Genomic DNA, 26367 nt, shown 5'->3' on the forward strand with positions numbered 1-26367 from the left:
AGGTGTGTATTATGTCTAGTTTACATTTTAGTTTATAATTTATAGTTTATTTATAGCTTATTTAGTTTATAGTTATAGTTTGTATAGATAGAATACATGTTGTACAGTATGTTTACAAATCTACTACGGTTGAGGAGCCAAGAAAAACAAGCATCTCAAGTTTTTCTGAATGTAATGTACATTTAACCCTTTTGATTGATTGATTGATTGAAAACTTTATTAACAGATTGCAGAATGGGTACAATACAGTACAGCTCAATACACACAATTGTTAAGGGGATGCAGACCATTGGAGGTGGTTCGGTGGGTGGGGTGGGTTGGGCAGGAGGGGTGGGGGGGGAACACTGTACAACTGTACAAGCAAAACTGTACATTGGAATATTGACAACCATACTTGGTCATTTACTGTACATTGGAGGGGGTTGGGTTAGGACATTTACATGGGCCAGTTTCGAATTGCAGTCTCCCGTAGGTGTTCTTTGAGAGTGTTTTTGAAAGTGGGTAGTGATTCACATTCCTTTACAGCTTTGGGTAGGGCATTCCACATTGATGTGGCATACCGTAATTCCTCTAATAGTGACCGGTATTCAATTACAAACCGGGTCTCTATTAATGGCCGGGTGCGCTCTTGAGCTAAGCAATTATAAGCCGACCTCCTAATTAGGGCTGTCTTAAATACTTTGAAGCTTCGAAGCTTCGAAGCTTAGTTCGATGGCACAAGCTTCGAACATTAAAAAAAAATCGAAGTTAAAAAAAAAAAATAATAATAATTTACTTCGATTTGTGTGTGTGTGTACGCATGGGGCCATTGGGTGGGGCCGGGGGACAAATACACTGGAGGAAAGTAACCCAGCTCAGCACTGCCCAAATTATATCATCACTATTGCCTGTTTGAAGGATATCATCCTCAAACACATATACACCTACATGCCTTGTAGAATTCCACACATAAGAAAGAAAGATACTGGGATGAATAAACAAAATAGGAAATAAAATGTAGAAATGCATGCAATACATAAATAAATATGAATCTCCATATATGAAATAGAACATTAAGATAAGGTGCTACTGAGATGTTTTGGTGAGTTCTTTGTTTTTTTGTGGAAGTAGCCCTTCTTAAAAATGCATGAACATTCACTGATAATTGGTCTGTAGTGGAGCCTACAAGGTAAGGTCTACATTGCCGGACCATGTAGAATCCGGACCTTATAGACTGACATAATTCTATGCATAGTTTAGTCTACACAGGCCATATTTCAAATAATCAAAATCTTACTTCATTCATCTTAAACATTCTTGATTTGGGGGATTGGTAGTTCCCATGAAATCTGAAGTTGTTCAAACGACAACAGCGATCCACCTTGAATTAAATCACACAGCCGAGTGAAACCTTGTTGGCTGCGTCACAGTCACAAAAGGGGCTATCACTTAATTCATTAATCCAATCCACTTTATTTATAGAGCACATTTAAAAACAACAAAGTTTACCAAAGTGCTGTACAAGTCCCACAACATAAGATCAAAAAAATAAAAAATCTCGAAGCCCGGCCCCGAAGCTTTGATTGCCAAAAAAAGCTTTGAAGGTCAGCCCTACTCCTAATACAAGCCGGGTTACTAATATACTGAGCTGCTAAGGTAAAGTTACTTGATTTCACTTTGAAAACGTTGAAATGACCAGTGACCACCTGTAATTGCACTGTTTACTATTTCATACAGTACTACAATAAATGAACCCAGTACATTTTACTGGGTTCAAACTGACACAAAATGTTGATTTATTCATTATGATCTGTTTGAACATTTGAAATATAGGCCTCTCTCTTATACAAGCCTCCTCCTAATACAAGCCTGGTACCCGCTACAGTTTAAGCAAATACAAGCCCGGGTCACTATTAGAGGAATTACGGTAATTGCGAAACGTGTTTAGTCCCTTGTTTGAGCCGAATCTGGGTTTAACATGATTTGTGGAGCTCCCTCTGGTGTTGTGATCGTGGTATTCACTGACCTTTGGGAAGTATTTTGACATGTACATGGGTACCTTGGTCGTGTAGTGTATCGTGTAGACCAGGCCCATTGCAAGTTGCTGTACTCTGTCGTCTACTCTAAGCCATCCTAGGTTGTAAAAGTGGTTAACCACACTACAGAAGGTTAACCCTTAGTTTCACTACCACACTACAGAAGGTTAACCCTTTCACTACCACACTACAGACCTTCTGTAGTGTGGTAGTGAAAGGGTTGACCCTTTGGCAGTTTGTTACCAACTGTTCGCCTGTTTTATTGCAACACTACTATCACCGACATCTAAGAAGGGAGATCCCCCCTTGAACGGCCCTTCTAAGGTTTCCTCCACATTGCCTGTGATGCATTTTTTCCTATTGCTAGGTTTTAGTGCGTTTTTCCTTACCTTCGCGTGGGGTGTGTCTGGGAGTGTTGCATTCATTTATTTTATTTGTGTTCTTGTTTTGTTCTTGATTTATTGTGATGTTTCTTCTTGACTTGTTTAAAGAAGACGTGTCCGGCCCATGGGGACATTAACGTGTGTTGTCGGGCCTTACAAATAAATTTGATTTGATTTGAAAGGGTTAACCTTCTGTATTGTCGCAGTGAAAGGGTTAACCATTTGGTAGTGTGGCAGTGAAAGGGTTAAGGTCCCCTGAGTTTGCTCTGAACAGGGTAAATCTGCATCCTGCTATGATGCCTCTAGCTCATGGAATGAACTCCAACTAAAGCTTGAGATTCTCCCCTCTGTTGCAGAGTTTAAAACCTTGATCTCCAACCTTTATCAATCAAGTTGTACGTGTTTTTGACTCTTTTATCCTTTTGTTATCCGTACTTATGATTTTAGATGCCTTTTCCTTCTTATTTCTATATGTACACTCGACGTGACTATAAATGAGGGAAACCTCGGTTGCCTTTCGAGGTTAAATAAAGGTTTGAAATGAAATGGAATGAAGTCCCTCCCACCACCTGCACGTTAGCTACGTCTGCTCAGAGCGGCGTGGAGGAAGGCAGACAACAGACGAGATGAGGTGTAGGATGTGGCGGTTTCTCATCGTAACGGAAAGAAAAGAGCAGATGATTCTCTTAACACTTTCACCGAGACAATACAGAAGGTTGACCCTTTTACTGCCACATGACAAAGGGTTAAGGACCAGTCACTAGAACGGGTGCCATAGGTTCCAAAGTTCCATTCCAATAATGCTGTTAGTATAAGGAGGTAGCTCACCAATAAGAGCCTTAAAAATGAACAAATACCAGCTCCCGATGAGCGGGTTGGCACCTTGCATGGTCGCCTCTGCCGTCGGTGTGTGAAGGTGTGAGTGAACGGATGAATGTGAGGAACAAATTTGTAAAGCGCTTTGGATAAAAGCTCTATACTGTAAATGCAATGCAGCCCATTTACAGGATTAATAAACCATGTGTTTCACTTATCAGTTAAATTAATGTAGTATTATATATATATATTATTTTACTATGTTTGATAGTTGTATGTTAATGCCATCAGATATTTAAAAAAAGAAAAAAGAAAAGAAAAATATAATAACTGTCGAGGGCATTTCTTGCCCCCCATAACTGATCATCAAGGGCATTTTAAAGGGCATGTTAGTCCCAAGCCCCCTCGAGCCCTGTTGTCAGTTAGCGGCCACCCATTGTGAGGCTGTATGCGTCGGATGCCTGGCTTTTAAGCTAATTGGAACAATTTTCTCTGTTACCTTTGGCTGTACTTTATTTTCTATGTCAAGGGCAAAGCAAATAGTTAAACAGCATTTGATTCTTTACAGGACATTCAACATTGAATATAATAATTAATTAAGCAATAGAACGCGAGAAGGAGTATATTATATTAAATACATCACAGCTGTCAGACGCACGAGCCACAGGAGAGTGTAGTACATAATTAAAGCCGTGTGATGTTGTTTGGTAAGTGGTCAATTGTCCATTTATACGGAAGCTTTTATCCAAAAGCACTTTACAATTTCGTCCCTCACATTCACCCATTCACTCACACGTTCACACACCGACGACAGAGGCGAGGCCATGCAAGGTGCCGACCTGCTCATCGGGAGAAATGTGCTCAAGGACACTTTGATATGCTGCCTGGGAGAAGCGGGAATTGAACTGGGAACCTTCAGATTACCGGATGACCGCTCTGCCTCCTGAGCCTATTACTATAACAAATGTTCTATTGCTTTTATACAACAATTTCTATACATAATCAGATTTCATATTGTGAATAAAACACCTGAGATGTCAAGTTTCGATGAAAAGATCTAATCCAGCTCTGTATGTGTTGCTAAGCAACTCCTCCTAGCCGTGGATCTTGTATCAAATAACACACAGCTCAAGGCCAGTCAGATTGCTTGATCGGATCCAACTGTTGTGCAGTATAATGTACTGTGATATAAGATATACTAATATAATTTATAATTCCCAAGAATTTTAAACGTCATCTTTATCACAAAGTGCTGTTTTTAACGCTTAAACACTCGTTTAATATCCTCAGGGTTCGCACAAGGTCCTTGAAGTGCTTAAAGTGCTTGATAAAAAATAAATAAAGTCAATGCCTGGAATTCCTTGAAAACGGCACATTTTTTAACAAGGTCCTTGCAATTCAAATCAACCATTCACATTGAAAGTTTTGTTCATCCATGATAAAAAAAATTCTGATTCAAGAAATAAAATTTTTAAATAAAAAAACTGCATTTAAAAGTGAATTGTATCCTTTTAAATGCCCTTTTAAAATGAAAAATAGTGCTTGGAAAAGTATTTGAAAGACATTTTGCAATGTCTGTGGGAACCCTGTATCCTAGATGAAGGAGAAATTGCGTGTTAGCAGCGCCAGCTAGGCTACGTCTTTAAGAGATATCTGCTTCTTTTGTGAATCTATTCTCATATTCAGTCGGGGCGTTTCTTTCTTACTATAGACGGAGGAAACAAACTACCCATTTTCGTCCTGCTTCAGGGAGTGAGTGATGTCACCAGCCTTATAGCCATGAGCCTTTATGCCGGTGCAGCGTGTAATCGGGGTGGAATGTCAAGTGTGTAGAGAAACCACACTAACCTTCCTTCAGAATGAAAGCGTTGCACTCGTACCCAGATGTGCTACAAACACGGGTTTTTACGTGATGCAGGTACGAGTGTCTGGCACCCATATGTACCGTAGTCTCTCTCTCCTCACCACACCATTCACATTCTCCTCGCTTGCCCTTATTCTGTCTCCATTTCCGCAGGATTTACGACAGTCGGAATCTGTGTTTTATTGCCAAAGCAAGGACGCAAGACCAGGGAAGCAATAACCACGACTAAATGTTCACCTACCTCCCCCCCCCCCTCTCTCTCTCTCTCTCTCTCTCTCTCTCTCTCTCTCTCTCTCTCTCTCTTCCCCCCCCTCCCTCCCTCCCCCCCCCCCACAGACGGCTGGGTAGGAATGGAAGATGATGGAGGACAAAGGCCCTCGCGTAGCGGACTACTTTGTGATGGCCGGCCTGACGGACTCCGCCACGCCGTTGGACCAGGAGCTGCTCTTCGATGACGTCTGCCACAAGACGGCGCGGCCCAAGGCGCCCATCACGGACGTGGCGGTGGTGATGCGCTCGCTGGGCGAGGAGGTGCCGCCGGGGTACACCTGCGTGGAGACCACGCCCTCGGGCCTGTCGGCCGACCTGAACACCGGCGGCCTGATGGCTCCGCAGATCTTCCTGTGCTACAGGCGGGGCCGCGACAAGCCCCCGCTCACAGACCTGGGGTCAGTACATAATGTTCTACAGGCGGGGCCGCGACAAGCCCCCGCTCACAGACCTGGGGTCAGTACATAATGTTCTACAGGCGGGGCCGCGACAAGCCCCCGCTCACAGACCTGGGGTCAGTACATAATGTTCTCAGGGGCCGCGACAAGCCCCCGCTCACAGACCTGGGGTCAGTACATAATGTTCTCAGGGGCCGCGACAAGCCCCCGCTCACAGACCTGGGGTCAGTACATAATGTTCTCTGTGCTACAGGCGGGGCCGCGACAAGCCCCCGCTCACAGACCTGGGGTCAGTACATAATGTTCTCAGATCTTCCTGTGCTACAGGCGGGGCCGCGACAAGCCCCCGCTCACAGACCTGGGGTCAGTACATAATGTTCTCAGATCTTCCTGTGCTACAGGCGGGGCCGCGACAAGCCCCCGCTCACAGACCTGGGGTCAGTACATAATGTTCTCAGATCTTCCTGTGCTACAGGCGGGGCCGCGACAAGCCCCCGCTCACAGACCTGGGGTCAGTAGTAATAATAATAATAATAATAATAATAATAATAATAATAATAATAATAATAATAATAATACAACTTTTATTTGTATAGCACCTTTCATACAGAAACTGTTTATGGTTTCATTCAGTTTAAAAAATAGACAATAATAAAAAGGGTAAGATAGAATAGACAGAGTAAAATAGTGTAATAGTGCAGTACAATAAGTAGTAGAAAATAGAGCCATATGTTTTAATATTTCAGAATTCTGTATTTTGCTTTGTACGCTCATTTTACCATCAGAAATAGTGTCTAATAAGTGGGAATGAATAAATGTCCACAATTTAATAAGATATAACAGTCCATTTAATAGGGCTGTCTTAAATACTTCGAAGCTTCGAAGCTTTGTTCGATGGGCATGGGATTCGAATATGAAAATAAAATTCGATTATTAAAAAAAATAATAATAATTATATATATTTTTGCAAAATCAACTCTGCCTCTCTTTGTTAACTACAACAAGCAATGCTGTTTGTTATTTAAGATGAGGTCGGACTCGGCACTGACAGATTTGTGTTCATTGTGCTGCTTTTATAAAGCCTCAAATGACGGCTTACAATATTTCATGAAAGCAAAGTGTTTTGTTTGTCTAAGATTTAAAAAGGTTTCAACTTTACAGCACTGACTAAGTTGAACAAAGTGCTGTACAAGTCCCACAACAGTAAAAAAAAAAGTAAAAAAAAAGAAAATTAATGAATTTTTTTTTTCTTTTTTTTTAGTGGATTCCATTTTTATTGCTCAATTCCGCGATTCCGTCCGCGATTCCGTGATCGCGGATTCCATATGGCTCTAATAGAATAGACATGAAATGAGCACATAAAGTGCAGACATATAAAATCAGTATTTTTTTTACAGTGCAATAAAATAGCTCTGGATTACTGTTTAACAAGTCGTCTTTACCTTCTCTGTTTGGTATCCACCGTTTAAAACCTGACAGTCTTCCCTCCTGTTTGATACCCACTTTGACCCTTCGAACCTCCCACTCAGGGCAAACCTGCCACTCAGGGCAAACCTGCCACTCAGGGCAAACCTGCTTGACAGTAGAGTGATCAGGGATGACAGACCTGGGGTCAGTACATATGGACCTGCTGCAGCCTTGACAGTAGAGTGATCAGGGATGACAGACCTGGGGTCAGTACATATGGACCTGCTGCAGCCTTGACAGTAGAGTGATCAGGGATGACAGACCTGGGGTCAGTACATATGGACCTGCTGCAGCCTTGACAGTAGAGTGATCAGGGACGACAGACCTGGGGTCAATACATATGGACCTGCTGCAGCCTTGACAGTAGAGTGATCAGGGATGACAGACCTGGGGTCAGTACATATGGACCTGCTGCAGCCTTGACAGTAGAGTGATCAGGGATGACAGACCTGGGGTCAGTACATATGGACCTGCTGCAGCCTTGACAGTAGAGTGATCAGGGATGACAGACCTGGGGTCAGTACATATGGACCTGCTGCAGCCTTGACAGTAGAGTGATCAGGGATGACAGACCTGGGGTCAGTACATATGGACCTGCTGCAGTCTTGACAGTAGAGTGATCAGGGATGACAGACCTGGGGTCAGTACATATGGACCTGCTGCAGCCTTGACAGTAGAGTGATCAGGGATGGGATTTAGATGTTTTTTGTTGTTTTGGATACAAATATTGCAGACATTTTCTTTTACATTGCGGGGGGGGGGGGGGGGGGGCGACAGTGGTTCAGGAAGCAGAGCAGTCGTCTGGTAATCGGAAGGTCCCTGGTTTGATTCCCGCTCCTCCCGGGCAACTTGTCGAATTGTCCTTGAGCAAGACACTTAACCCCTAATTGCTCCCGATGAGCAGGTTGGCACCTTGGACTCTGCCATCGGTGTGTGAATGTGTGAGTGAGTGGGTGAATGTGAGGAACACAATTGTAAAGTGCTTTGGATAAAAGCTGTTATATAAATGCACCATTTACCTGCTACAGCCTTGACAGCAAATTGATCAGGGATGGGGTTTTTATGTATTGTTTTCATTTTGGATTAAAAGATTGCAGATGTTTTGTCGCTTTTGTTGTTTTATACTAAGAATCGATAAATCGGGACAACATTTTCGATAAATATAGATTTCTTTATTATTATGTTGCATGTGAAAAAAAATATATAATAAAAAAAGGTTTCAAATAATTTTTTCTTAAAAAATAAATATTTTTTTAATTTAACGTTAGTTTGTGTGTGTCACGTGCACTCACTGTAATATTTGCGATGCTGTAGTTGGCCCACGACACACACAAACTAACGTTAAATAATATTATTTTTATCTTTTTTTAAGAAAAAACTACTTAAATAATTTTTTTGTACACATGCAAACAAATCGATAAGTGACGCCACTTATCGATTTCATGCAGTTAGCGATAATTATCGATAAATCGATAAGTGGTCTCAGCCTTATTTTATACTTTGTCCTGACATGACCTGCTTTATGTGGCACAGAATGTCTCTGATGGTTTCTTTTTGCTTTGGCCAAGCGCTCTGCTACTAAAGTTGTTGTTATAGTTTGTTATTGTTTTTTTCCCTCGTCGCTACAGCAGTCGTATTGTTCCGAGATGCGCTGAATGATACCTCACGGCTTTCTTCCATACTATTGGCTTCCCATCTCGATCCACAGGAATCCAAGACATTTGGTCAATCTGGTCCCTCACACTCTGGCTGAGTGGGGTGTGTGGCGACAGGTCCAAGAGAGCCAACACTCGGCTCCTCCTGACGCTGCAGAGAGCAGTGCTTATCTGGTGCTTATCTGGTGCTTACACAGAGGCTGTGTTTAGTCCCTATCTGCTGATTACCCGGACAGGCTTGGCTCCGCGCAGCACAGTGGCGGTAGTAGGTTGAATCGGAAGTGGAGGAGGACGTCTGTTACAAATAGTTTGTGTGTGTGTGTGTGGGTCATGTTCATAAGTTGGGTGTTAGAGGCCTTCAGATGGCCGGTCTTCCGAAGGGAAGAGCCAAACAGTTAGCAAGATATTGCTCAGTGTCGGCTATTATTGGTAGCCGTGCAATTTGGAGAATACGCTGCCATCTGTACCCATGAGCTGTATGCTACTTGTCTGGTTCATCATCCTATGTGTGTGTGTTTAACTTTGGTTGCCATTGCCAATTTGGGACAGAATAACCCACAATATCCAATTGCACTGATACTATTTGTGTCCTTTAGACATTGTATTTATGTGGACATAAATAAAGATTCTAACTGTGTGTGTGTGTGTGTGTGTGTGTTTAGTTTACAGATATACTGTTTATCTGCTGCCACACTGTTGCTATACTGTTTGTTATCTGCTGCCACACTGTTGCTATACTGTTTGTTATCTGCTGCCACACTGTTGCTATACTGTTTGTTATCTGCTGCTACACTGTTGCTATACTGTTTGTTATCTGCTGCTACACTGTTGCTATACTGTTTGTTATCTGCTGCCACACTGTTGCTATACTGTTTGTTATCTGCTGCCACACTGTTGCTATACTGTTTGTTATCTGCTGCCACACTGTTGCTATACTGTTTATCTGCTGCTACACTGTTGCTATACTGTTTGTTATCTGCTGCCACACTGTTGCTATACTGTTTCCCCAAAAGGAATTGTTTTGAAATCCCATTGAAAACCTAGTGGATTGAGATACACAGGTTCTATTTTTTTCAACATTTGTCATACTGATGGAGGAGGAGGATAGAGATGAATGATGGAGGCAGGATGAAGGACTATCGTTTCTGCTACTATGGTTTGTGTGTGTGTGCGCATGCATGTGTGTGTGTGTGTGTGTGTGTGTGTATGTATTACTGTGTGTGTGTGCAACAAGGATTGTGCCTCAAGGGATTTACGCTAGATTTCTGCTTCAGTGGCAAAAACAACCACTTTTAGTGGACATACTTTACTTGGTAACCAAATAAAAACAAGAGAAATATTTTCACTGGACATTATATGACCACTTGGAACCACGTTAAGTAAAAGAGAATAAAACCTGATAGTTAAATCTTGTATTTTTTAAGAAGAACAAATATACCGCTACCGTCAAATTCTAAATATACCGTGATATAAATTTTAGGCCATACCGCCCACCCCTAGTGTGTGTTCATGCTGACCTTCGAAGCTTTTTTTGGCAATCGAAATAAATGTTTTTAATTATTATTATTATTATTTATTTTTTATTTATTTTTTTATCTTATGTTGTGGGACTTGTACAGCACTTTGGTAAACGTTGTTGTTTTTAAATTGCTCTATAAATAAAGTGGATTGGACATTGGATTAATTAATTAAGTAGCCCCTTTCGTGACTGTGACGCAGCCAACAAGGTTTCACTCGGCTGCCCTGCCTGGGTGCAGTGGGGCTGCTCTCACAGCCAACGACATGACATTACATAATTATGTTGTAACCTTCGTCTATCAAGCAAACAATTATATAAATATTTATATGTAGTTGATAGAGACAAAGGCAGAATTCGACTTAATTAAGCACGTTTTATTAAGACATATTTTTATACGGGTCGGGACACTTTAAAAAAGCAGCACAATGAACACAAATCTGTCCGACATAGTCTTAAATAACAAACGGCATTGCTTCGCTTCTTCGTCGACATGTCTGCTGCACATGTCCTTGTTGTTTTCAACACAGATAATCTCCACGTGCTTGTTGTAGAGAGGTGGAGTCGAGGCGCCGCTTACTTTCGTTTCATTGGAATGGAGGCGCAAGATTTGAGACAAAAAAAAAATTACATTTTTTACATTACATTACATTCGAACGAAGCTTCGAAGTATTTAAGACAGCCCTACATGTATGTGTGTGTCAGTGATGTCTGTGTGTGTCAGTGATGTTTGTGTGTGTCAGTGATGTCTGTGTGTGTCAGTGATGTTTGTGTGTGTCAGTGATGTTTATTCGGGGCAAACTAGCGTTAGCCGCGCGGAGCTAACGCTGCTCCGCATAAACGGAGAGAGAGAGACCGAGAACAGCAGGCTGAATAGAAGAGGGTGGGGGCTAGCGGGGGAGGAGCCATCTGTGTGTGTGGTGTGTGCGCGCTGACAGAGAGGAAAGACAGAGGAATAACGACCAGTTGACTGACTCATTCCTTCAGTCCACTAAAAATTATGCTAATATTCCTTATGTTGTTTATGATATTAATTGAAAATAGCATATGAGAGTATTATATAGTATTATTACATGGCGTTTTCACAATCGCCGAAATGCTTGCTTGTGATTGGTCAATAGCGCGCGTCAGAGGTCCGTTATCACACGATAACGGACCTCTGCCAAGCAATAATGACCGCTGTGCGCAGCTGTTCGCAATCAAGCCCACTACAACACTGTATCAGTGCTGCTCAGCATATGCACAGCTGCACTCAGTCATCAGTGCAATCAGACCACAGACCTGCCGACTGCTGATAATAATAATCACTTTATTTGGGCTGACAGAGCCACAGAACAACTGCGTTTGCATTTGATCTCGTCTTGTCGATGGTGTACAATGAATTAGGTATATTTGTTAGTAAGTTAGCCATGTAATAAGCGGGATAATGTATAGCTATACTCGATCATTGTCGCAAAATAATTGACCTTCACTGACGTTTAAAACACCTCGGTCAATTATTTTGCGACAATGACCTCGTAGCTATACATTATCCCTTACATAATAACACATGGCGATATACTAAAAAGCTATTTATAATTTTTGGCTAGTAAAACATCTGCCCGGCTGGTAGTTTTTAAAATCTACCAGCCAAATGGCTGGTAAGTCAAAAAGTTAAGTTTGTTCCCTGTGTCTGTATGTCAGTGATGTCTGTGTGAATGATGTCTGTATGTCAGTGATGTCTGTGTGAATGATGTCTGTATGTCAGTGATGTCTGTGTGAATGATGTCTGTATGTCAGTGATGTCTGTGTGAAATGAATGATGTCTGGCATTGTCTGTATGTCAGTGATGTCTGTGTCAATGATGGCTGTCTGTGTGTCAGTGATGGCTGTGTGTGTGTCAGTGATGGCTGTGTGTGTCAGTGATGTCTGTGTGTCAGTGATGTCTGTGTGTCAGTGATGTCTGTGTGTCAGTGATGTTTGTTTTCGTGAGATAGTTCAACCTTTATATGCAGCCTTACTGGACACACACAGTCAGCTCTGGAAATGTCAGCTCTTGGCCGCACATCAGAGGCCCTATAAATGTAGGCTAATGATTTTTATATTCGACAGCCTCAGGCATGTTCATAAACTTGAGGATTGCAGGGACAGCTTTTAAGATCTTGCTCCATCTCCGCTGTAATAGTTAGATGCTTTTGTATTCATGGTCATCCTAAAAGCACGTTGTTGAACCTCTGTAATATGATGTACATGTGATTTGATCTGCGGATTCAAATAGAGTATTTAATGGACTCCCCACCACAGTCGGGAGTGGACAGCTGAAACCGTTGACTAAAAACACACCTCTTCGAACAATATCTGAAATAATATCTGGGAAAATAAATAACCCTCTTATTACTTACTTACTGTCTTTTTACTATTATGTACTCTAATACTACGCTACTATTCTTATACTACTGCCTATCTTGCTAATACTGTTTATACTACTATGCACTCAGAGCTGGTTATTATTTGATGAACAACGCCACTGACCCTTAGCTGCCAGATATGTACCCAGATATGTACCCCTCTCGCGGGACATGTTGTTCACAATCTGTAAGTCGCTTTGGATAAAAGCGTCGGCTAAAATAACGAAATTGTAAATTGTAATGTGTGCTCACTAAGGCTGAGACGATATGCCATTTGGAAGAATCGATACAAATTATTGATAAATATTGATTCTTTAATTATTATTTTGCATGTGTAAAAAAATATATATATATATATATATATATATATATATAAATAAAGTTTTAAATACTTTTTGTGTGTGTGTCACGTGCACTCACTGTAGTTTTTGCGATGCTGTAGTTGGCCCACGACGCACGCACGCACGCACGCACACACACACACACACACACACACACACCACACACAAACTAACGTTAAATAAAATTAAAAAAAATTAAGAAAAAAGTATTTAAAACTTTTAAATTTTTTATGCAAACAAAATGTATATGTGACGCCACTTATCGATTTCACGCAGTTATCGATAATTATCGATAAATCTTTAAGCGGTCTCAGCCTTAGTGCTCACACGTGTGCGCTTGTGTTTGACACTGGTTTCATGGGTATGGTGTATGTATGAATACACGAGAGTTGTGGGAGAGTTAACGTCTCCCTGGTGAACATCAAAGACTGGAAGGATGTTTTCACAGCCAACGCCAGTATCGGGGGGGGGGGGGGGTGCTGATCAGTGGGTGGCCCCTCTCTTCAGGTGGGCAGGGAGAGAGAGAGGGAGGGAGGGAGAGAGAGAGAAAGAGCGGAACCTAGGAAGGGAGAGAGAGGCGGGGGTTAGGGAGAGAAGGAGGGAGATAAAGAGAGGGGGAAGGTAGAAAGAGAGAGAGTTGGGATGGGGAGAGAGAGGGGGAAGGTAGGGAGAGAGAGGGAGGCAGGGAGAGAGGGGGGGTAGGGAGAGAGGGAGGGAGGAAGAAGGAAGGGAGAACGAGAGAGAAGAAGGGAGGAAGATGGGGAGGGAGGCAGGGAGAGAGAAAGACAGAAAGGAAGTGAGGAAAAGAGAGAGGGAGGGAGGAAGAGGGGGAAGAAGAGCAGGTGAGAAGGAAGGAAGGAGGGAAGGAAGAGAGATTGGTGGGTCAGGGACGGGGAAACACTGGATGATGTCATGAAGTCACAGAGACGGTGAATTATTGGAGCGACTCCTAGTGTGACAGTAACCATGGTGATTTAACTCCTAGGACACTGACAGTGTGACAGTAACCATGGTGATTTAACTCCCAGGACACTGACAGTAACCATGGTGATTTAACTCCTTTGACACTGACAGTAACCATGGTGATTTAACTCCTAGGACACTGACAGTAACCATGGTGATTTAACTCCTAGGACACTGACAGTAACCATGGTGATTTAACTCCTAGGACACTGACAGTAACCATGGTGATTTAACTCCTAGGACACTGACAGTAACCATGGTGATTTAACTCCTAGGACACTGACCGTAACCATGGTGATTTAACTCCTAGGACACTGACCGTAACCATGGTGATTTAACTGCTAGGACACTGACAGTAACCATGGTGATTTAACTCCTAGGACACTGACCGTAACCATGGTGATTTAACTCCTAGGACACTGACCGTAACCATGGTGATTTAACTCCTAGGACACTGACAGTGTGACAGTAACCATGGTGATTTAACTCCTAGGACACTGACAGTAACCATGGTGATTTAACTCCCAGGACACTGACAGTAACCATGGTGATTTAACTCCTAGGACACTGACCGTAACCATGGTGATTTAACTCCTAGGACACTGACAGTAACCATGGTGATTTAACTCCTAGGACACCGACAGTAACCATGGTGATTTAACTCCCAGGACACTGACGGTAACCATGGTGATTTAACTCCTAGGACACTGACAGTAACCATGGTGATTTAACTCCTAGGACACTGACGGTAACCATGGTGATTTAATTCCTAGGACACGGACAGTAACCATGGTGATTTAACTCCTAGGACACTGACAGTAACCATGGTGATTTAACTCCTAGGACACGGACAGTAACCATGGTGATTTAACTCCTAGGACACGGACAGTAACCATGGTGATTTAACTCCTAGGACACTGACAGTAACCATGGTGATTTAACTCCTAGGACACGGACAGTAACCATGGTGATTTAACTCCTAGGACACTGACAGTAACCATGGTGATTTAACTCCTAGGACACTGACAGTAACCATGGTGATTTAACTCCTAGGACACGGACAGTAACCATGGTGATTTAACTCCTAGGACACGGACAGTAACCATGGTGATTTAACTCCTAGGACACTATGACAGTAACCATGGTGATTTAACTCCTAGGACACTGACAGTAACCATGGTGATTTAACTCCTAGGACACTGACAGTAACCATGGTGATTTAACTCCCAGGACACTGACGGTAACCATGGTGATTCTACCGGGCTATGGGTACATTTGTACTGTACATGTTTTTAATATTAATATATTAATATCAATATTTAAATCTCCATGGGATTGAGACCTAGTCGGAAGAATACATCACTTTGAAGCAACGTTACTTAACCCTTTCACTACCACACTACAGAAGGTTAACCTTTCACTACCACACTACAGACAGAGATATTTGCCCAAAATCATGCAGCCCTAGCATGTGGTAGTCTACACCCTCCCCAGACCAACAGTAGGACAGCATGTGGTAGTCTACACCCTCCCCAGACCGACAGTAGGACAGCATGTGGTAGTCTACACCCTCCCCAGACCGACAGTAGGGCAGCATGTGGTAGTCTACACCCTCCCTACACCCTTCCTGACGGGCAGACCCCAGGTGGTAAGAGCCGGCAACTGCACCTCCTCATCCATCACGCTCAACATAGGGGCCCCCCAGGGCTGTGTTCTGAGCCCCCTCCTCTACTCCCTGTACACACATGACTGCGTAGCACAGCGGAACAACAACACCATCATCAAATTTGCTGATGACACAGTAGTGGTGGGCCTGATCTCTGCCAACGACGAAAGGGCCTACCTGGAAGAGGTAGAGAACCTGTCACAGTGGTGTCAGGAGAACTGCCTCTCCCTGAACGTCAGCAAAACAAAAGAGATGATTGTGGACTTCAGGAGGTCGGGGGTCAAGGACTACAGCCCCCTCAGCATCGACGGGGCACCAGTTGAGAGAGTGAACAGTTTCAAGTACCTCGGAGCCCACATATCCGAGGACTTGACATGGACCACACACATTGACAGTGTTGTGAAGAAGGCACGACAACGCCTCTACTTCCTCAGGCGCCTAAGGAAGTTCCAAGTCAGTCAGAAGATCCTTAGGAACTTCTACTCATGTACAATAGAGAGCATCCTGACCGGCAACATCACCTCCTGGTTTGGGAATAGCACTGCAAAAGACCGTAGCAGACTACAAAGAGTGACACGTTCAGCCGAACGCACAATTAGAGGGGGGCTTCCCACCCTCCAGAACATTTACAACAAGCGGTGCAAGGGGAAGGCTAAGAGAATTATTAAGGACTCGAGCCACCCGAACAACTGCCTCTTTGAACTGCTGCCGTCAGGCAAGCGATACCGGAGTCTTATGGCGAGCACAGAAAGACTCAGAAGGAGCTTCTATCCCCAGGCCATCAGGCTGCTAAACGAACAATAATCGCTAAACGAACAATAATCACTATGCAACAACCAACAAATGCACACAGCACACACACGCACACACTCACTCAAACAAACAACACACTGCAGCACCCACTCTCTACACTTTAGATCACACAAACACACTTACACTTTATATTTATTGATAAAGGATTTGCACTACAACTCGTACACCTACTGTGAATTGTACCTAAACTGCACCTCGTCCATTTATGCCTTGCACTATATAGTATTGTATATTAGTACACTGCACAGTATTGTATATTGTATGGTAACTACGTCTACGAACATTGTACATATGTCTAAACTGAACACTGTGACCTCTTTTTTTTACTTCTAATTTTTACTATTTTTACTATGTTTTTATTTCATACTTATCTTGTCATGCACAGTCTCTGGAGCGCAACAGTAAGAAGCATTTTGTACAAAAGTATTCTGTACTTCTGTATGACAACTATTAAAGAAACTTGAAACTTGAACTTGAACAGTAGGACAGCATGTGGTAGTCTACACCCTCCCCAGACTGACAGTAGGGCAGCATGTGGTAGTCTACACCCTCCCCAGACCGACAGTAGGGCAGCATGTGGTAGTCTACACCCTCCCCAGACTGACAGTAGGGCAGCATGTGGTAGTCTACACCCTCCCCAGACCGACAGTAGGGCAGCATGTGGTAGTCTACACCCTCCCCAGACTGACAGTAGGGCAGCATGTGGTAGTCTACACCCTCCCCAGACCGACAGTAGGGCAGCATGTGGTATTCTACACCCTCCCCAGACTGACAGTAGGACAGCATGTGGTAGTCTACACCCTCCCCAGACTGACAGTAGGGCAGCATGTGGTAGTCTACACCCTCCCCAGACTGACAGTAGGGCAGCATGTGGTAGTCTACACCCTCCCCAGACCGACAGTAGGGCAGCATGTGGTATTCTACACCCTCCCCAGACTGACAGTAGGGCAGCATGTGGTAGTCTACACCCTCCCCAGACCGACAGTAGGACAGCATGTGGTAGTCTACACCCTCCCCAGACTGACAGTAGGACAGCATGTGGTAGTCTACACCCTCCCCAGACCGACAGTAGGGCAGCATGTGGTAGTCTACACCCTCCCCAGACTGACAGTAGGACAGCATGTGGTAGTCTACACCCTCCCCAGACCAACAGTAGAGCAGCATGTTGTAGTCTACACCCTCCCCAGACTGACAGTAGGGCAGCATGTGGTAGTCTACACCCTCCCCAGACCGACAGTAGGGCAGCATGTGGTAGTCTACACCCTCCCCAGACCGACAGTAGGGCAGCATGTGGTAGTCTACACCCTCCCCAGACTGACAGTAGGACAGCATGTGGTAGTCTACACCCTCCCCAGACCGACAGTAGGACAGCATGTGGTAGTCTACACCCTCCCCAGACTGACAGTAGGGCAGCATGTGGTAGTCTACACCCTCCCCAGACTGACAGTAGGGCAGCATGTTGTAGTCTACACCCTCCCCAGACTGACAGTAGGACAGCATGTGGTAGTCTACACCCTCCCCAGACCGACAGTAGGGCAGCATGTGGTATTCTACACCCTCCCCAGACTGACAGTAGGGCAGCATGTGGTAGTCTACACCCTCCCCAGACTGACAGTAGGGCAGCATGTTGTAGTCTACACCCTCCCCAGACTGACAGTAGGACAGCATGTGGTAGTCTACACCCTCCCCAGACTGATAGTAGGGCAGCATGTGGTAGTCTACACCCTCCCCAGACTGACAGTAGGGCAGCATGTGGTAGTCTACACCCTCCCCAGACTGACAGTAGGGCAGCATGTGGTAGTCTACACCCTCCCCAGACTGATAGTAGGGCAGCATGTGGTAGTCTACACCCTCCCCAGACTGACAGTAGGGCAGCATGTGGTAGTCTACACCCTCCCCAGACTGACAGTAGGGCAGCATGTGGTAGTCTACACCCTCCCCAGACCGACAGTAGAGCAGCATGTTGTAGTCTACACCCTCCCCAGACCGACAGTAGGGCAGCATGTGGTAGTCTACACCCTCCCCAGACTGACAGTAGGACAGCATGTGGTAGTCTACACCCTCCTCAGACCGACAGTAGGGCAGCATGTAGTAGTCTACACCCTCCCCAGACCGACAGTAGAGCAGCATGTTGTAGTCTACACCCTCCCCAGACCGACAGTAGGGCAGCATGTGGTAGTCTACACCCTCCCCAGACCGACAGTAGGGCAGCATGTGGTAGTCTACACCCTCCCCAGACCAACAGTAGGGCAGCATGTGGTAGTCTACACCCTCCCCAGACTGACAGTAGGGCAGCATGTGGTAGTCTATACCCTCCCCAGACTGATAGTAGGGCAGCATGTGGTAGTCTACACCCTCCCCAGACTGATAGTAGGGCAGCATGTGGTAGTCTACACCCTCCCCAGACTGACAGTAGGGCAGCATGTGGTAGTCTACACCCTCCCCAGACTGATAGTAGGGCAGCATGTGGTAGTCTACACCCTCCCCAGACTGACAGTAGGGCAGCATGTGGTAGTCTACACCCTCCCCAGACTGACAGTAAGACAGCATGTGGTAGTCTACACCCTCCCCAGACCAACAGTAGGGCAGCATGTGGTAGTCTACACCCTCCCCAGACCAACCGTAGAGCAGCATGTTGTAGTCTACACCCTCCCCAGACTGACAGTAGGGCAGCATGTGGTAGTCTACACCCTCCCCAGACTGACAGTAGGGCAGCATGTGGTAGTCTACACCCTCCTCAGACCGACAGTAGGGCAGCATGTAGTAGTCTACACCCTCCCCAGACCAACCGTAGAGCAGCATGTTGTAGTCTACACCCTCCCCAGACTGACAGTAGGGCAGCATGTGGTAGTCTACACCCTCCCCAGACCGACAGTAGGGCAGCATGTGGTAGTCTACACCCTCCCCAGACTGACAGTAGGACAGCATGTTGTAGTCTACACCCTCCCCAGACCGACAGTAGGGCAGCATGTGGTAGTCTACACCCTCCCCAGACTGACAGTAGGGCAGCATGTGGTAGTCTACACCCTCCCCAGACCGACAGTACAGCGCAATGACACAGGGGGAATTGGCATAATGACAATAATTGGATGGGAGAAAAAGTGAAAAGGCCTACAGTCTTACAAAGTGTGTGTCATTGTCAATACATTTGTGGGTCTAGTTGAGCATAAAACAACCTCAGAAGTTCAGAGAACTCTCACTGAGGTTATTCTCTGGTTACCTGTGATGTTTTAGTGTCAAAGCAACTGCCTTTCACCCAAAGCTGCCATTTCCGTTAATGCAATGAAAATGCAAAGATTCTGCCAAGACGGACATAAAGCACATCTTATATAACTTTTAAACACAATGTGTATTACAGTAGTGTTACAACACGCAATATGTTTTTTGTATAATTTTTTTTTTACATGAAATATAAAACAAAACACACAACACAATAATAATAATAATAATAGACATGACTTCACAGGACAATAATAATACTAACAATAACAACAATGACAATAGAATAACAAAAATAATAAATACAGACTCAAAAATCTAAATAATCTTTTTTATTATATTACTACAGACACCACAAAAGACATTTCCTCCCCCTCTCCCACCCCCCCCCCCACCACAGGACCAACACCCCAACCCCGCTTTAACTTTCTCGGCTGCTGAGACCCACAGCTCAATGCTGGCCTGTCCAACTCCAATCACACGTGCAGTAGAGATTTTCATATAAATGACATCCAGCAGTGTCAGAGACCAATTAATCATTGTGAGTTTCTCAGGTTGTTTCCACCTCATGGCTATCAGCTTCTTGGCTGCAGTGACACCCGCTAGAATGATTATTTTTTGTTGTATGGATGCCGGTAGTAATGATATATCATTTTAGGAGTAGTGTTGCTGCTGTCAGTGGGATCAAGTTACATATTATGTTTGAAAGTTTAGTCGTCGCAATCCCAAAACATGTGCATATAAGTGCCAGTGGCCCTCAGAGCGCACAACGTGCACAGAGAGTCGCCATCAGTCCCATAGCAAACAGCTTCCTAGGTGTGAGATACGTCCTCTGAATACAATTAAAATGTATTTGCCGGTGATTAGGGTTGCGGGAGGCTAATGTAACGTTAGTCCAAATATCATCCCAGTCAAACTCGGTCTAATTCCGGGATGTCCCCTCGCCAGACTGTATCCAATCAAATGATACTTTTTTTTACATGTGGATTTGATTAAGAGTGTATGAAAATCTTGAGACAAATCCTCTCGAGGTTGTTCTGTCCCCGATGAGCTTAACAAAAGGGTGTGGTGGGTGTGCAACACGCAATATGTTGTTGTTGTTATTGCTCATGTTGTTGAAGAGCAGCGTGCAGCGTGCTGAACCCAGCGAGACGCCAACGTCCAGCTTGAAAATGGTCCACCACCCTTTCCAAGAATGTATTGATTCACCACAACAAGCACTTGATAGATCTGTTGTAGCTGTTGTGTGTATGTCTGGCCTGGAGCAAGCAACCAAATAGTTATTATGCAATTAAGCTAAACACATGGTGATTTATGATTGGTTACTGCTTTGCCCCCCCCCCCCCCAGGGTGCTGTATGAGTGGAAGGAGAGGCTGAAGCAGGGTTGCCACATCATCCAGAGCACGCCCTCTGGTCGCCCGGCCAACATCAGCAGCACCTCGTCCCAGCGCATCTACATCACGTACCGCCGCGCGCCAGAGAGCCAGCCGCACGCCGCCCTGGCCGTCACCGACATTTGCATCATCATCCCGGGCAAGGGGGAGAGCCCGCCACACACCTTCTGCAAGGTGGAGAGGAACCTCAACAGCACCATGGTGAGACACACACGCGCGCACACACACACACACACGTCACACACACACAACTCGACATGTTGTTGGCACAATTTGAAAATATGCACAAATACGAACGGCTGTTTTTATCTTTTAGATAACGCTAAGCTAGCTTTTTTTTTTTTATATTTTTTTTATTATTGCAGAACAAAAATTATTAAAAGTCAGTACTCAACACACAATGCATAATGAAACTTTCAGTAAAGGTGGTTAAAATACATGCAAGTACAGAAACAAGATAAAACAAAAATAGTCTATAATAACGCTAAGCTAGCTTGTGCACAACAAACCTTTTGCGGTGACGTTATAGCAGAGAGGCTGGATGTAGGACGTTAGCTCTCCGTGCGCCGCAGCTCCCAGCGGTGTTGTCTTCCTGCAACAACTCAATCAAATCAAATCAAATGTATTTGTAAGGCCCGACAATTAGGGATGGGTACCGAATTCGGTACTTTTGAGGTACCGAACCGAAACACGTCGGTACTACTAGCGAGTATCGATTCAAGTGAGATACCAAAAAAATAAATAAAAAATTTAAATTCTTTTTTTTTTTACCTTTTTTTTCTTTTCATGTCAACGTTCACACGCACAATATATGCTTACCTAGGATTTGACTTGATTCAACAACAAAGCAGTCGGAGCAATGGCAAGCCGAAAACGGTCGAAATGTATTAGTTATTTGAAGTTTGGATTTTTTTTTTTTTACGACTGAGGTAGGTAAATTAAATTTCTTGAGACTAAAGTACCGAAAAAAGGTAGCGTTGGGTACCGGTATCGATTCACAGGTACCGGTACCGTATCGGTTCAAATGTGAAAGGTACCCATCCCTACCGACAACACACGTTAATGTCCCCATGTTACACTTCTTCCTTAAACACGCCTTGCGTGATCCAATGCGCAGATTGATGAACCTAGATCTCTGGACAATCCAGAGAGACTCCGTGGGCAATAGACCTATCTCAAACCCTGCCCTCTTTTCTTGATCCTCCAATCACAACTGTCGCTTACCTCGGACAAACCAAGTTTGTCCGAGGTAAGCGACAGTTGTGATTGGAGGATCAAGAAAAGGGGCAGGGTTTGAGACAGGTCCATTGGAGTGCATGCAGAGTTCGGGAGCAGGTGCGGAAAAGTGACTATAGCTCGGCCAGTCGACTTGGGATTGGTCTCTCCGTGTTCAGGAGACTCGGGCGTATATACAAGTCTATTGGATCATGTCTCCCGCACCCCCACAGCCGTAGCTACAAGCACTTAATGTCAAGGCTCTCATCCACATCCATTAAATGTCTCCCCCCGCTCTCTCTCCTCCATCATTTCAGAATACCGGAAGTGTTGCAGTGGTCTATAGTAACAGTGGTGTTACTGTGGTGAGCTGTGGTGTTCCACAAGGAAGCATACTAGGACCGCTACTGTTCCTAATTTATGCAAATTACATGTAGTCAGCCTGTGACTGCAACTTGTTCCTGTTTTTGCGGACGACTCAGCCCTGCTGATCTCTGACAAGAACAAGTTGCAGGTTGAAAAAACCCTCAGCTCGGAACTAGGCAAAATCTGCACCTGGCTCGCTGATAACAAACTATCATTACACATGGGCTAAACAGAGTCCATTCTCTTCTGCTCAAATAACAAACTCTGCAAGACCGACGGCTTCTCAGTTACAGTGGGTGACAATATTGTCACAAGGAAAGACGAAATTACCTACCTGGGTTCCATCCTAGAGGCAAATCTTTCCTGTGACAAAATGGCATCCAATGTAATAAAAAAAAGTCAACCAACGAACTAGATTATTGTACCGGATCTCCTCGCTGGTAAACAAGAATACCCTGAAGACTCTGGCAGGAGCACTCATTCAAGGGTACTACGACTATGCTTGCACCTCATGGTACCAAAGCACCTCAAAGGCGCTAAAAACAAGATTACAATCATCACAAAACAAACTGGTCAGACTACTACTTGACCTTACCCCCAGAACCCACCTCACCCCTGCCCACTTTGATAACCTAGGATGGCTTAGAGTAGACGACAGAGTACAGCAACTTGCAATCGGCCTGGTCTACAAGATACACTATACGACTTAGGTACCCATGTACATGTCAAAATACTTCCCAAAGGTCAGTGAATACCACAACCACTACACCAGAGGAAGCTCAACAAATCATGTTAAACCCAGATTCGGCTCAAACAAGGGACTAAACACGTTTCGCAAATTCAATTATGCCACATCAATGTGGAACGCCCTACCCAAAGCTGTAAAGGAATGTGAATCTCTACCCACATTCAAAACCGCTCTTAAAGAGCACCTACGGGAGGCTGCAATTCGAAACTGGCCACCGTAAATGCCCAAACCCCCCACCACCCCCTAATAGACAGTCTCCTCCTCACCGCATGTATATATTCTCTCCCCGCCGTATGTATATTTCTCTCCCACCCACCCACCCCCTCCAAATGTACAGTCTCCACCCCACCGTATGTATATTTCTCTCACCCACCCACCCTCTCCTAATGTACAGTCCCCTCCCCATCATATGTATATACTCTGTCAGGATCTATGGGTAACAGTACTGTATATTTGAATACCGTTTATGTCACAAATGTATCAGTACTAAATACCTATATGTCCCTATGCCATAAATGTCATGTATGTTGTGTATGTCATAAATGTCTATGAATTGAAAATGGGGGACCCTGATGTAAACAAGACAAACGTCTTTCTCAGGTCTGCATCCCCTTAACAATTGTGTGTATTGAGCCGTACTGTATTGTACCCATTCTGCAATCTGTTAAATAAAGTTTTCATTCATTCATTCATTCATTCATTCATTCATTCATTCATTCATTCATTCATTCATTCATTCATTCATTCAACAAAACTAAAAGAATAGTATCAAATCAGTCAAGACAAGTTTATTTGTATAACCCCATTATCACAGTCACATGTCTCAATTGACCAAATTCACACAGCTGTCATTTTGCCCTCATCATGTCATGCTCAGGTTGGGATTCCTTTCCACCGGGTCCTCACCTTTGGAAAGCAATCCCAACCCGAGCACGACACAATATCAAAATGGCCCCCGTGGTGGGAACAGGGTGGAAAGGAATCCCAACCTGAGCATGACAAAAGAGCAAAATGGCCACCGTGGTGGTAACCGAGTGGAAAGGAATCCCAACCTGAGCATGACGAGAGAGCAAAATGGCCACTGTGTGAATAGGATCAATCGGCTTCCACAGACCCACATCACAGTGGAACAACCATCTCTGACCTTAATCCTGAGTGAAGCTTCCTTTAAGTGCAGCCAAACCCGTCACCTCTCATTACAGATGTATTATTGAAGATGGCAAGATGCCTCTGTGTCTCTTGGACTGAGATGTTACAGTATCTTAGCACCGGGCAGAGAATGAGAAATGCTATGCTAGACGTTTGCCCTTGCTCTTCTATTAGCCTGATTGTTTGAGTTTTTTTTTTGTCTTCCCCCAAAACAGAAAAAGGTAAGACGCTTCTTGATGCCAAACACGACTCGCGCTTCCAACAAATCCTCTGCGTTTTTAATGAGCAAGGCGGAGCCACCCCCAGATTCCCCCCACTTCTATCTGGAGTTTCTCTCTCTCACATTTGTGTTGTTTTAAAAGACCCAGCTGTCCCCCTGCCCTGTCTCCTTCTGTTCTGACTCCTACTGCACACACACACACACACACACACACACACACACACACACACACACACACACACACACACACACACACACACACACACACACACGTGCATGGGCATGCAGACGCAAACACACTTACCTGCTACCTAATAAAACCCCTTGCTGTGTCGGCTAAGTGTTTATCTTTGACCAGAATAGGCAGTCCCTTTGAGAAGCCGGGTCCACCTGCCTCATATTTATGACCGCACGCGTCTTTTTTCAATGTATCCCAATGGGAGAGAGCGTATGCGGCCGCATGCGCCGCCTATAGGAAATGCGCTGCAGTCGGCTTCTTTTTTCAGCTTTTTTGTGTGCAGCCGAAAGTTGAAACTTTCTGAACTTTCAGAGCGATGCGCTGAGCTCATTTTCAGACAACCAATCACAGCCATTCATATCTACCACTCTGTTTGTAACCTGACACCGGAGCTGCCTGCCTGTCTTGGCTGTCTCCCACAAGAGACGGGGCATTGAGATTCGCGACAAAGCACAAATACACTAATAACTACACGAATACACTACTAAAAAGCTAATAAAAAGCAAAGGGCGAACTGTGGTGTCAGGCAATAACTATATATATAATTAATATACAATAAAGTGTATTAAAATATGCTATAATATGTGCAAAACCGCGGCAGGAAAAAACTATAAAAAGATGGCTGTAGATTTCTTTCTGTCATCTACAAGATGCGCTTCATGCCAGTACTACCGGCGCACTGCCAGCGTTTTTGTGAGATGGGTGGACGCATGCCCTCAAAGGACCACACCAGTAGGGCTGTCAAAATTGGCCTAAAATTACACGACTATTCATAAAAAAAGAAAAACTGAATGTGCTCTCTTTTTCACATTTGTGTGTATAACTACCACCACCTTGAACCACGCTGTGCATGGTTTATTTGATATTTTTCCCCAGCAGAGCGCAAGATCAACTTCCTCTTCCTGTTTACAAATTCACTCACGCGTCTGAGGTGTAACTTTCAGCCAATCGCTGACCTCCGTTATACTTCTGCCGTCCGAGCCGCCAATCACAACAGAGCCACGGGAGCCGCTGAGCTTGGAGAAATAGTTCCTTACAAATTCTGCTTTTCCCACTCGAAATGTAACGATAGTGAGTTTTAGCGAACGTTGACACATATTCGGGTACATTCTGTAACGTTTATTGAATATGGACAAAACGTAAACAAACATGATATCTCAAATAAAGCAATTCTGTTAAAAATGGCAGAGGTTTATGTAAACTATGTGGCCAATGTTGACAATGGACAGTGACATGTAGTAACACTGGTATGGACCCTCTCTC

General features: G+C 44.3%; 1 protein-coding gene across 1 annotated transcript in view; it reads left to right on the forward strand.

Annotated features, from left to right (window-relative positions):
- Window positions 1–26367, forward strand: part of LOC311247301 (C-myc promoter-binding protein-like) — a gene marked incomplete at its 3' end in the record, with an annotated part of 73426 nt that overhangs the window by 44504 nt on the left and 2555 nt on the right. The window contains exons 2-3 of the mRNA XM_084337660.1: window positions 5415–5746; window positions 21123–21369. Of these exons, the coding sequence (XP_084193786.1) occupies window positions 5436–5746; window positions 21123–21369 (558 nt within the window). The 5' untranslated portion in view covers window positions 5415–5435. The remainder of the gene's footprint in view (window positions 1–5414; window positions 5747–21122; window positions 21370–26367) is intronic.

The sequence above is a fragment of the Notolepis coatsorum genome, assembly GCF_963971535.1.
Source record: "Notolepis coatsorum genome assembly, chromosome: 20".
Taxonomy (NCBI): domain Eukaryota; kingdom Metazoa; phylum Chordata; class Actinopteri; order Aulopiformes; family Paralepididae; genus Notolepis; species Notolepis coatsorum.